Below are 13,513 nucleotides of genomic sequence, written 5' to 3' on the forward strand. Positions count from 1 at the left end.
AGTTCTTGATAGTATTTGCGAAAGAATTCTGTAAAAACATTGTCCGAAGGTACACAAGTTTATCTGCTATGACAGATTGTTTCCAAAAAATGTAAAATAGCGTTTACGGCGTTTTAGCGTTGGACACTCAGTATTAGCGCCTAACATTACACTAAATGCGCCGTGATATATAGGGAAAAAGTCATTTTGCCTCTAAAAAATCTTACTGCCCCTAAAAATCGAGCTTGATGCGGCATATCGACGGTGAAACTACCAAACCACGTATCTCGGTTTGCGACGTCGCAGACTTCCTGTCATACTTTTATTTTTTAAATGAAAAACTACTTAACGTCCAGTCTTGAAAATTTCTGTGATTTTTCCTCTTTGTGCGGAGAAAATTCTGTGAAAATTTCAAGGAATGATATTGATTTGGTCTACTTCGAAAAAATAAATTGTGAGCGTAGATTTTTAAACACCGCAAACGAGATACGTGGTTTGGTAGTTTCACCGTCGACATGGTTCCTGAAACTCAAGGTGAGTTTCGAACACTGGTTGAAATCGTCAAAATGTTGTCATTTCGCAGGACGCATAGAGGTGAGGCGAGGGGACCGGGGGAGGGGGGGGGGGGGCTGTCTCTGAATCGCCTTCTTTCAAGGTCTGAGAGAGCGTTGGTCTTGAAACAGAGGAGGGTGGTCTACGGCCACGACAAGGCATCGACGCGCATATTCAAATGAATGAGAGAGCGGGAATGAGGAGAGGAATCGAGGCAGCGTTTGTCCTCGGTCGTTTCACCGCACCGAGAAGAAAAATGCGAGCGATTTATTTGATTTGATATGTAAAGCCTCCGCATGAGCGTTTGAGCATGTTTCGCGGCTTAAACTTGTAAGCTCGGAAAATGTTTATAAAACTCTCCCATTCTCAGAGCCCCGGCTCCTTGAACACCTAATCTCTGATTTCTCTTTTCTTTTTAGCAGCGCCATTCCTACTGAACCTTGGCCAGGAATTCTCATCGTGCCGGAAATCAGGGAGAAGTTTGACGGAATCAGACATTATTCAGTCTCCAGAAACTTCGTGAAAATTTTCCGCAGGAAAAAAATTTCTCTTCAGAAATTTTATGAAAATTTTCTCCTAAAAAAATACGAATTTTTTCAGAAGTTTCATGTGTGTTTTCCTCAAAAATGTCATACAAATTGTCCCATGAAAAGCTTTATTCACGCCAAAAAATTTTCATGAGGGGTCTAGCAATGTGCCCATCTGTACACTAATCAGTTACCATTTCGACGGCGTAAGTCTGCAATCACATATCTCGTTTGCGGTGTCTGAAAATCTCCGCCACTATGTTACTTTTTTAAAGGAGAACAAATTGACATCATTCCTTGAAGTTTTTGCAGAGTTTTCTTCGCACAGAGAAGAAAAATCACGGCAGTTTTAAAGAATTGCCGTTAAGAGTAGTTTTCCATTTAAAAATAAAGTATGACAGGAAGTCTGCGACGTCGCAAACCGAGATATGTGATTACCGACTTACACCGTCAATTTTTCAGTCTCCAGAAACTCCGTGAAAATTTTCCGCAGAAATTCATATACATTTCTCTTCAGAAATTGTATGAAAATTTTCTCATAAATAATATAATACAAATATTTTCCAGAAGTTTCATGAGTGTTTTCTCTCCAAAAATGTCATAAAAATTTTCCCATGAAAATTTTTATCCATGCCAAAAAATTTTCATGAGGGGTCTATCAAAATGCCCACCCGGACACTAATCAGTCACCATTTAGCTAATTTTATGCTTAACTAGAAGTTCACCAATCATAGTTGATAGGCGAATAGTAGCGTTGACCTCTGAACGTAATGCCGGAATCACAGGCTGAATGTGGAAGCAGAATGTGGCTTGAATGTGGAAGTCATCGGCCCGATGCCTGAATTTTGCGTGTGTCGCGTCAAATTCAGCTAACGAGGCTTAGTGGCCATCGGATAATGTCGGATTTGTCTGAACTATTCGAATAGATTTGATACAAATTTGGATGAAAATAATTCGAATTTGCGAAATTTTAGCCGTTGAGCGATGACTGTTGCCTCCCATATTCAGCGTGTGATTCCGGCATTAGTTCGCATGACCCGATTACATTTCTCGTTAGATTGATAGTGCGGGGTCTCAAAAATATATTGTCTCAAGTCTTTGCCGAGGAACGATCAGGTTTGCTAGAGGAGTTACTTTCCAACCGTACAGACTAAGGTTAATGTTGCACAGAAAAAGGAGAGATTAAGTATCTAAGCTACGGAGGAGTTCCTGGGCAAAATGAGGACTCGAGATCTGGACTGGCTGCCCGCTACCGGGTCGCTATCGGCCCGTTGCAGACACCTCACTCCATTTGGATGGAATTAAAAGCGAGATGATATATCTGCGTTTTCACATGAGCCTTGAGATTGTAAGAATGTATGCGCAACGGGGTTCTTGTAAAAATTTAGATAGGTTCTTATTGCTCAATTCCGTCCATTTATTAGAGTTACCGCGGTGTTACACTCGAAATTCGCCTCCAACTACTCCTCACGATAAGGTTGCCAAATCAAACGCAACTAAGTAGCATGTCCCTGGTGAAACTACGAAACTACATGGTAATAACAGCTGCTGAAATAATAAATAAATGAATAAATACAAATCAAATTCCGTAAAATTTTAAAGAGACAGCTCTCAAAAAGAGTGCTGAAATTTATGTTTTGGGAAACTCTTTTCGGGTACCTTTTTAATTAAAATTTACGAAAGGTAAAGTGTGTTAAAAAGTGGTGATATTTTTTCAAGGAGCTTTACTGTATTATTTTGATACTTAAAATGTTTGAAAAAAATGTTGAAATTGTTAATGTTAACCCTGGTAAAAATTGACGATAAGAGCTGCGTTTCAAAATACCATAGGATTTCTTATAGCCGGCTGAAGAAGGCTACAGAAAATCATATAGCTGGCTGTAGAATGCGGAGAAAATCTTACGGCGGGGCTATACGAAGCGATAAAAAATTATGCAGCCGGGCTATAGTTCCTATAGTCGGGCTTTACACTTTATCGCCTGGCTGTTGCTTTTTCGCCATCGATTATAAAAGGATATAAGAAATTGTGTAGAAATTCGTGTGCTTTGGAAATCATTAAGTTTGATACGGAACCACCTCAATATTTACAAAACACACGTTATATTTTCCTTTAATACATATTTTTTTCATCAATTAAAACGAGATTAATCCATACAGGTTGTGCAAACATTTCAAAATCATGAGTTGAATAACGCTGACTCCGCCAGATTAAATATTAGAGCCTAACACAAAGCGGAGCGGCGACGCACTGGCGCCTACAAACCTAACAGGGATACTTCACGCATTGCGCAACGCGTGAAGTATCCCTGTTAGGTTTGTAGGCGCCAATGCGCGTTTCGCGCTGGCTGCCCGCCTGCCGCACCGCAGCGTGCCACGGCGCTTGAAGCAACTATTTCACACCAGAGGTATTGAACAGTATCATACGAAACTGAAGGCGCTCTAATATATTAGGAATGGCAGGCATCCATCAGAAGTACGGAGCTTCCCTCGCAAAATAAATCAAGATACTACGGCCCAAAAAGAGAGCATTGGTTCAAAAACTCACTAAGTCCTAGCATCCGTAATTAGCATACACTTTATTGCCTGGCTGTGAGTTGCTTAATCGCCATCGGCTATAAAAGGCTATAAGAAATTGTGTAGCCGGCTATAGAAGCTATTGGAAATCTTACAGCCGGCCGTAGGTCTATGGTATTTTGGAACACAGATTCTACTGTCAATTTTTACCAGGGAAGTAATAATTTTTTTGATACTTTCTTACGTGAATTTTATCAGATATAAATTTTACTTTAAAAAATAGCCAAAAAGAGATTCCCAAAAATCCCGACCCCGTTATTGTCCGGTGAATCGTTCATTTTTTTCTGTTCTATTACTATATTTTCTGTAAATTTGGCAACATACTCTCTTTAAAAAAGGTAGAGTAGAGACGGGAGCGGAAATCTTGAAACATTGCAATCGTGCTCGCGGAATTTGACCGTTTATAAGGACAGAGGACAAAAAACGAGAGTGCAATGTTGCCAAAATTGAATTTCGTAGACCACTGCGAGTTACCCAAATGTAAGTTCGGCGGCACTTTTGCAAATATTGCTCTTAAAAATTATGATGTTCACTTTTTTCTTCTTTTTTTTTAAAAAAAAGAAAGATAAAGAAACACCCTCGCAAACAAGAGTTTTCTTGTCATAAGTTAAGTTTTTTATACAATCAGGATGGTGGGATTGGGACATAACGTACATTTCGATTTGCAAATTTCAAATCAAACCGAGGTATAAAAAAAAAAACTCGGTTGCACGAACCAAGGTAGGATATGATTCCTAGAGCGGGGCGTAAATTTTCAGTCCATTTTATTTTACTCGAGGATGACGACAATTGTTATTAATTAGAACTTTGGGCAATTTTTCTTTCGAAAAAAAGATCAGTCATGTGAATTGTGAGTATGTTACTTGGTTTAACCGAACTTTCAGTTTTAGGAAGCTTATCCTTGGTTCCTGCAACCGAGCTTTTTTATACCTCGGTTTGGTTTAAAATTTCGGTTGCATGAACCGAGAACACGATCAAACAAACCGAATGATGTAGTTGATATTGAACACCTTACTGACGGTTCCGATAAGACCAACATTTTATTCTCAATGCACACTAAAATTTTGGCTCCATTAAGTCCATAATGTTTGAAGGATGCTCGCTCAACTTTGATTTTTTCAATGTGAAAACAAATGTGTGTGCGCTCCTCTTAGTTTTTAATTGTTGATTTATTTATCCATTATTTTTTTCATTCATTTATAATGGGAGGTGAAAAAAAATTACGTAACAAAAGTATTAACAAGCTCAAAAGTTTATAAAAGCGGTAGGTACAAGAGACAACAAGTAAAGAGTTACAGCAGAATTTTCTGTTTATTTCTACTCTCCCCTTCCTTCATTTTTCTGTTTTACTGCAATTTGCACCTCATATAGAGGCGTGACCCGAGAAAAATAGGTTTTCTGTATTATTTTTCCTGAGCATCACTAATTTTCAGCTTAGGTAACTCTCCTTTTATGAGGGTTCAGTTTTCATCAAGGGCGAGGGTGAATGATCGATTATCGATGTTTCCCATTTGAACTTGTGGTAAAGAATCGACAAGAATCGATTCGTTGAGAACACCCTGTGTATCAATCCCTTTTCCATAGGTTTAAATAGCAGATCAATTGCACAACATACACTGAAAAAAAATTCTCGGCGTTTTTATCAAGGTCCATTGGTACCTTTACTATCTCAATTTTTTTACCCATTATTGGTAATTTAATCAAGACAGACTGGTAAGCTTACCTAAAAACCGGTATTTTTACTGATTTTCAGGTAAGAATACCACTTTTATTGGTAATCAATTCCCGGTAACTAGGCCATTTTATCTCAGTAATTCTACCACAGTTCATAACAAATATTGGCGTTGTTACCAAGGTCCAGTAAAATTACCGAGAAAGTTCAATAATTTTACCGAGGTTTCTCGGAAAATTACCAATTCCATAAATGGTAATTTTACCAAGAAAAAACTGGGATCAAATAGAACCCTGAATTCTTGGTAATTTTACCTTCTGTAATCTTAGTAATATACACCGAGATTTTTTCTTTCAGTGCACGCGGCTGATGATATGGATAAAATGCAACACCAATTTTCACATTCATCATTTACTTCCTTAACTTTGCACTTTTGACTGAAAAAAATGCTCGACAAGCAAAGCATGAAATTACTCCTGCCTTCATTTTGCAAGAAGAAACTACTATTTCTGGTTCATTCGGAAAACCACCTACATGTATAGGGAAACTATTGACCTATATGTTATTTCTAAAATGAGTCCTAGTAATTCCTAAGTGCCAAATGTAGTCCAGTTCATTCTTACATAAAATTACATACATATGAATTGGTTCCTTCCTGTTTAATTCAGTCGATTTGAGCAACTTTGACACTCTCACGTTGAGGAGGAACATTGATACTAGATAGTGGTGAAACATCAACACTTTCCCTCATTTAAACCCATGTAAAAATCCTCATTTTATCGCAAAACCTGCCAATCTTAAGGGAAAAGTATTTTGATGGGCGAATGTAGATTAAACCTAGAATATCCTCGTGTTCGCCTGCAATAAATAATACAAATAAGAAGCTTGTTAGGAATTTACATTGAGCTTTTCAAGGTTAATACCTTTCCTTTTTCAAATTTTTGCAATTGATTTTTGATGAGACTAATAATTTTCTATAATTTAATTTTTTCCTGAATTTTTTAAAAAAAAATTGAGGAAGCACTAAATTACTTTTGGTACTTATTTCTTTTTAATTCTGAGATTAACATTAACAATATAAGAATTAACAAAATAACATAACCCTCTTTTCCTCCATGTGCATAGATCACTGGCATTACAGATTACGATCGCCTGGTATACTCTTAGAAAATTTAATTTTATATAATTGAAACGGACAGAATAAGTTTCAGCGAGGAAACATAATATTGCTTTAGGCGTCAAATACTTGAGTAGATTTTTTAGTTTACATTCACAAGCACACTAAATTATCCAACTCTACGGAACATTGACCATCAGAAGGAGCAAGGAACAGTTTTCCATTCCCACAAATGCATAATTGGTAAACTTCAGACACTTTGCCTAAATTTTCTCTTCGGCGTGGAGTTCCAAATGGTTCCGGACTGGCTGTTGGAAGCTCTGGCATTAATATTTTACTGGCATCAAGGCGTATCTGAAACAGAGAAAATAGCGGAAAAATTAACGACAACTTAGTGTGGCCCTCAACGGGTACTTGATGGATCATTTTCAGGTTGTTCGTCAAAAATTGTTCTCCTGAGAGTTGGTGAGTGATGTCCTTAAACAAACAAGGAACCATTTGTAGACGCACCGTTTTGAAGAATAATGTCATTGATTAACGTCTACTTTTCTACCCAGAAATGGGTTGCGCAACTTTTACATAACTGTGTAAAAAAAAGAGGAACTTGTTGAATATCTTATCAGACGTCTCGCAGGGATTATTTTTTAATTTTTTTATTTTATTTTTGTTTTCGTTATTTTTTCATTTTCGTTTTTGATTGTTGTCTTTGTTTAATCATAAAGCGCTTTTATTTATCTCCTGATTTTTGAGGAATATGTAAATACCGAAAATAAGCATTTTATTAGCTACGCACCCTTTGGCGACCGGAATATCATTTTTTTCCTGTTTTCTGGGGGCGAATTTCCACTTTAGCGGTAACAGGTACCTTGGTCTCGGTATCAATTTACCGGAGCATTTTTACCAGGAGCGAAAGAATTGTTATCGCAGAGGTAACAATGAGCCCACGAATGAAAAAGTAGGTGGGACTACGAATCTACTATGAGTATCGTAAAATAGACGATTCTTTATCTACGGATTTCTTATCAGGAAATTGTCCAATTTGCAACGTAAAGGTGCAAAGAATCTGTTAATAAGAAGTTCAATTGTGAACACTGAACACCCTGAAAATCGATCTTTTTCCGTAGGTTTACATGGTAGATCAATCGATCATCACAATTAATTAGTGATATTAACCCTTCCCAAACTGGATCAAATTAACCAGAGGCTTGCTGAAAACACGCGGGTTGTATGTAGTCGGTGCATACGAGCATAAATATAGATCTATAAACACATCCTAAAAGAGAACCAGACATAAAATTGGGAAAAAGAGAGAGAAAAAAAAATCAAATTTTAACTCAGTAAGAGAGACGTTTTTGGGCCTAGTTTTTAAATTTTCTTCCGAATCTGAGCGACACTTCATTGGCAGCACCGAACGGAGCTACGAATTAACGCCTCGCGCCATCGCGCCTTCAATTTTGCAGATGCAACACAGACATCCATCAAGCACGAATAGTTGTATCTCTTCGCCGTCATCATCGCGCGGCACGGTGTCTTTTCTGATAAAAGTTATGGTCAAGTTTAATTAATGCATGCTGCAATGTGTCCAAATCAATGATCATTTTGAAAAAAAAAAAAAAAAAATGTCTAGAGTTCTCTTAAGCGCTGTATGAGGTGACGTCTAAAAAATGGTATTTTGGATAAGAGCTGTGTCGGGTCAGGGGCTTTTTTTTACGACTATCCCTACAGGAATCCCGAGCTGGGTCGAATTGAATCCTTTAGGGGAATTACATATGGCAGATGAGGGGAAAGTGAGAAAGCGACAGTATATCGCCAAAAAGGTGGAAAAAGTATTTCTTTACCTTCGGAGGCATTGAAATAACATGAATTTAACTCCAAAAATTATCAAAATTAGTGTATTTACATACGGGTTGATTTCACCCAACATGGAAATTTGCGTATTAAAAAAGTCTTGGGTATCAAAGCTGCCGAATTAAGGAAAAGCGCCGTATCAACCCTCAGACGTTGCCGAATTTCCTTTGATAAAACACGAATTCCCTGGCACACTTATGAATATGTTTTTTCCAATTTCTCAGATAATTTTGTTCGCAATTTCACTTAAAGTTCCTGAACTATCGAGGAAAATATTCATGACTTTCCTCAAAAAATGATCTTTTTACCTAAGGAAATTTTGCAACTCTCGAAAGTTCGGTGTTTTTCCTTAGCACGGCAGTAACGGTTATTGCCTTTAGTTTTAGTTACTCACCGCTCCCGTCACGGACTGCAATTTGAGATCTGAGAGACTAGAAGCACTTATATCGCCTGCCCTGGATTCGATTGCAACTCCTAAAGGTCCCAATACTTCCAGATACCTTGTCGGCGACTCCAGCCTGCGAGTATTTCAATATTAAAATTTTAGTGCATATGTCATGTTACAGTGAAATCATTGCCAAACAATGAAGGCGGAAGCATTCCAAAATTCTTTTATTTTTCTCTGCGCAGAGGTCACTGAGGCACTCGAGCACCGAAGCACTTGGAGGTTCGGCATAGAAGCAAAATTCGGCATTTAAAAATATATGGTAAACATTTAAGAGAAATTCACCTCCTCCGACCTTTCGCAGAAATTTCAGGTAGGAACGGCGAGACATTCTGAATGAAGTTTAAGATTAATCCAAGCACCTCTACACCTTCGATGTGTGACCAGACGAAAGTTTTTTTTACTATTTTCACAAATCGGATCCACAGAAAGAGATGAAATGGAAAAAAAAACAAGTACGCCCTGATTTTCTTCCGATCACATATATTGAAACAGTAAAGTAAAACTCAAAACATGTCATAGATCGCGACGAGTTTCGTGTGATCAAAAAAAATTCTTACGTCTCGATTGTTGAATCGCTCTCGAATGACATTGAGCCATATCGATAGGGATTTATCGATTAATGGGGCCATTCGATAAAGATTCAACAATCAACCCGCAAGAGTTGAATTAAAATTGCCAAGATTTTTTAATGATTATGATACGGCATAACAGTAACTTTTACCTGAGTTCATTCCTAGAATCTGCCCTCACGAGGGGTGTTTGAATACTGCCGTCAAATACAGCACCACCAGTCCCTGAAAAATAAGGAAATGACAATTGGAGCAACTGAAACGATCAAAAATAGCTCCTTAAATCCATAAGAATACATACGTGACAGGGTTCATGTAACAATGGATATAGTTACTTTTGATTTAAATGCGTCCAATTAATAGAATAAGATTGGCGCGAGGCAAATTCTGAGATATGTTGTGTCAGCGTATGTTAGTTATAGTAACATTGCAAATTTCCTGTAATTTACTATTCTTTTTTTAAGGGGATGGTTTTTTATAGCGAGAAATTTCGTTTCATTTTAACTTTTTTTTAAGAATCTTCGCAAAACGGCCATGAAAAAAATGTCCGATTACTGAGGAAGATTAAATACCAGAGGAAATTCTGAATACAGTACCTACAGTGAAAGTGCGTATTTTTCTATATCCATCATAGGATTCTCAACAAATGAAAATTACACTACAAGACATTCTAATCTTTATCTTATCCATGCATAGAAAAATAATTTAAGTGCGAAATCTCATGAACGCATACCTAATTGAAACATATATTGCGGTAATTTTGGTTGATGATTTTAAATATCGACGGCGAAGCTCCCATACTACGTACCTATCTCGGTTTTCGACTTTGTAGACCTCCTGCTATACTTAATTTTTTTAAATGAAAAACTACTCAAAGCCAATTCTCAACAACTTCTGCGATATTTTCTCTTAGTGCGTGGTAAATTCTGAAAGAAACCTGAGGGAATGATGCCGATTTGTTCTCCTTTAAAATAATAAAATAAGAGTGGAGATTTTTAAATACCGCAAACAAAATATGTTTGGGAGTTTCGGCGTCGAAATGTATGACGGCTAAAATATCACTAAACCGGCCCATTTAAATTATAAGAGGAAAAACCCAAAATCGGGGACCACTTATACTTTCTAGACATCCTATACTTGATATTCGGGTGAGCAAAGACTGTTAAATTGATTTTTATTTCAAAAATAAAATGACATTTGAAGAGGGAGAAAGTTGAGCTTGTAGCATCAATCGGCTGCACGGACGAAATTTGTGTCAAACCTTGGAATGAATCTCATTTCCGCCTCTTCATGTCAAAACTTACCTCACCTACTTCAGTAACATTTATACCGTTATCTTCGACATATAATTTTGCTGATTCTAAAGAGAGGAGCGAAATGGCAAAGTAATTTTTTTACATCAGTTTGTATTCGACACAAATGTCACTTACCGGTTACTTTCAGAACCTCAGCGCCAACGGTTAGTTCATCTTTATTGACCGAAAACAAAGTTTCTCCACGCGGATTACTGACCGTGAAGGATGGCGCTTTGCACTCCATTTTATCTTTTTCTGAAAGTAAAAAATCAAAATCAGAACATTCATTTCACTCTCGATGAAAAGCACATTAACTTGCTTCAAATCACCGTGAGTCATTGATTGACGCACGTATGTCTTTACATTTAAATTTTCAGCCTCATCTTCGTGTTGAAGTTAAGTTTTTTTTTGCTGTTTTTTGTGTAAAATGCTACTTTATATGCGCTGAAAAAAAGGAATCTTAAATTTGCCGCCAAGAAGTGTTCTTCTTTGAATTAAGAATTTTGCTGCTTAATCCGAGCACTTCTTCCTTGTACCAAGAAAAATTCAGCTTAAATCAAGATATAAAAAAATTCTTGGCGGCAAATTCAAGAATCATCATGCTTGAGCTAAACATTTTTTTTCAGTGTGGGAAACCTAAAATAAGGCGACCTTTTAAAAATCCACTTGACTTAAATTTCTTTAAAAACGCTTAAGAGGAGACTCGTGCAATTATGAACATGGCGAATATTTTTTATGAAGGCTTTATTTTGGGTGCCATTGTAATTATATTGCGCGCTTAACAGCGAAACAAAATATTTCCGAATTCTGGAACATCATGCATGGGCATGTTTAGTCGGAGGTATTAATTCAGACACTTTCCTTATCAATATTCAACGCAGTTCTTGGCAACTTAAATTAAATATTCACGGCTCAAAATTAATAACATAGAGCCATCGCGTGGGGAAGCCTTTAATCGCAAGGAACACCGCCCGACTCCAAGTTTTTCCGGAGCGCGTTTGTCTCACGTAGACAATACATATAATCCCGCGACGCTCGAGTCCTCAATACAAATTTAATATCAGTTCAGTTGAAAATTCCGGAAATTAAATTTTATTTTTTGATGGAGATGTAATCCTTTTGTTTTCTCAAGGAGTGGAGTCCGGGAATCTTGTTTATCTTCTACGGATGTCCTTGTATTTTCCGATGAGGGAATCAAATACGAAAATTCGATCGTATTTTCGCGAAGGGAAGGAAGAGGTGAATGGAGCTGTGAGATAACAGACGTGAAGGTTAAAATTAAGCGTACCTGACGACGTTTTTAAGACAGTAAAAACCTCGATAAAGGTATTCTAAAATTTGAAGAAAACTAGTTTTATAAGAGATTTTCACTAACCAATAGCCGAAAAGTCATGAAAATTGGCCCAGGAGGACTCTAGACATAGCTACGATAAAAAATGAACATTTGGGAAATAGTGTCAGAAAACATCAAGAGCCTATCCAGCCAGACATTGTCAGTTCCCAGTAGTTGGTGAATTGGTGACCATACTACATCCTTGTGGATTTAAATATCATATTCCTTTGTCGCACCATGCATACTCTCTCTCTCTCTTTATAAATTTGAATGTTTCATGCCCTATCTCTATGATGTCATCGGATGATGTAAAAATTGAACCCGAGAACTAACTGAATTTGATAACAAAACGGTTATTAGGAACTTTCTCGGCACAAGACGCGCACATTACTGCTTTGCGCACAGAAAAAAGTCAGTCCCCCTTCAATGTTCCATGTATGCAATATGCACATCTATGGAGCCTTAATAGTTGCATCTATATTATATAGCAGTTAATTGAAGGGACTTAAAACGTTGCGGCGAGTCTTATATTATTACTTTGAGCACACACAAGAGCAAAAAGTTGTGCGCCTTCAGTTTTTATGCATGCAACTTGCGCAGTTACGTAGCACGAATAGTTATATCCAAAAGTTGCTTTTGACGATGCGAAAATGTGCGATAGATTCCTAAATTTAATCATCGGTATTTTTACTTCCGTCCAGCATGTTTTGAAACGGAGGACTTACGCTTTTTTCAGAGCAACCGAAGACCTCGGTGCAGGACTTGATAAGTGGATTTATGAAATTAGAGGAACACACAATTTATCACGATGTAGCTTTAACAAGCTTTAATTTTACTCTTCACTTATTACATTGAAGGACGGCCGACCATCACCATTGCATTCTGAAATTTTTAAATGATAGTCGTCTTTTTTTAGAGAGTGAAACCTGGCACCGACTATGATCATTGTGAGAGCATTAATTCTATGAAGAAAATTTTCGGATGAATGATAGTTTGTAGATTACTTACGTAAAAATAAACTATTAGTAACAACACCATTTTCATTTCTAATATTCACAGTAAAATTGTGGAAAGACTCTAAAGTTAAAGGCCTCCCCTCCCTGGATCGGATGAGAGACGCAAATAGACTTCCCATGACCATACTTCTTCCTTCAAGTTGGATTCCACCTTTGACAATTTTCAAATTGCCCATGCCGTCCTGAAACATAAAATACTCTCCGTTAAAATTTGGCTACAAAGATAAAATATCAGAGCTCGTACTGAAAATTGCAAGTCTATCTCTGAGTTTCTAAACAAGTTTTGTTGACAGTGTTAGGTTTTGTCTTCACAGAACTTTCTTGCAAGCAGTCTTGCTGAAGACAACCATTTTGATAACACGTTGAGACCATATTGTTGCTAGCATGGTTTGATACGAACCATACTATAATGGCACCATGTCGGCGTCAAAGTGGTACTTACCAACATGGTCCAGACCAACAGAATTTTGTATAAGAATACCAAGGAAGATATGTGAAAGAACAGATAAAATAGATGGAGAAAAGGAAAAAAATCATTCAAGAATAGTGCAGGCAGGCAACTCTTGATGCATGCACCTCTATG

General features: G+C 37.3%; 1 protein-coding gene across 2 annotated transcripts in view; it reads right to left on the bottom strand.

The window, feature by feature from the left end:
• Positions 1-6,334: 6,334 nt before the first annotated feature.
• Scgdelta (sarcoglycan delta) overlaps positions 6,335-13,513 on the bottom strand; it is an 82,039-nt gene continuing 74,860 nt past the window's right edge. For both annotated transcript variants that reach the window (XM_072296026.1, XM_072296025.1), the window contains 5 exons: positions 12,923-13,112; positions 10,717-10,836; positions 9,439-9,511; positions 8,664-8,787; positions 6,335-6,775 (listed from right to left, as the gene is read on the bottom strand). In XM_072296026.1, the coding sequence (XP_072152127.1) occupies positions 6,575-6,775; positions 8,664-8,787; positions 9,439-9,511; positions 10,717-10,836; positions 12,923-13,112 (708 nt within the window). In that variant the 3' untranslated portion in view covers positions 6,335-6,574. The remainder of the gene's footprint in view (positions 6,776-8,663; positions 8,788-9,438; positions 9,512-10,716; positions 10,837-12,922; positions 13,113-13,513) is intronic.

The sequence above is a fragment of the Bemisia tabaci genome, chromosome 2 (genome assembly GCF_918797505.1).
Source record: "Bemisia tabaci chromosome 2, PGI_BMITA_v3".
NCBI classification, from domain to species: Eukaryota; Metazoa; Arthropoda; class Insecta; order Hemiptera; family Aleyrodidae; genus Bemisia; species Bemisia tabaci.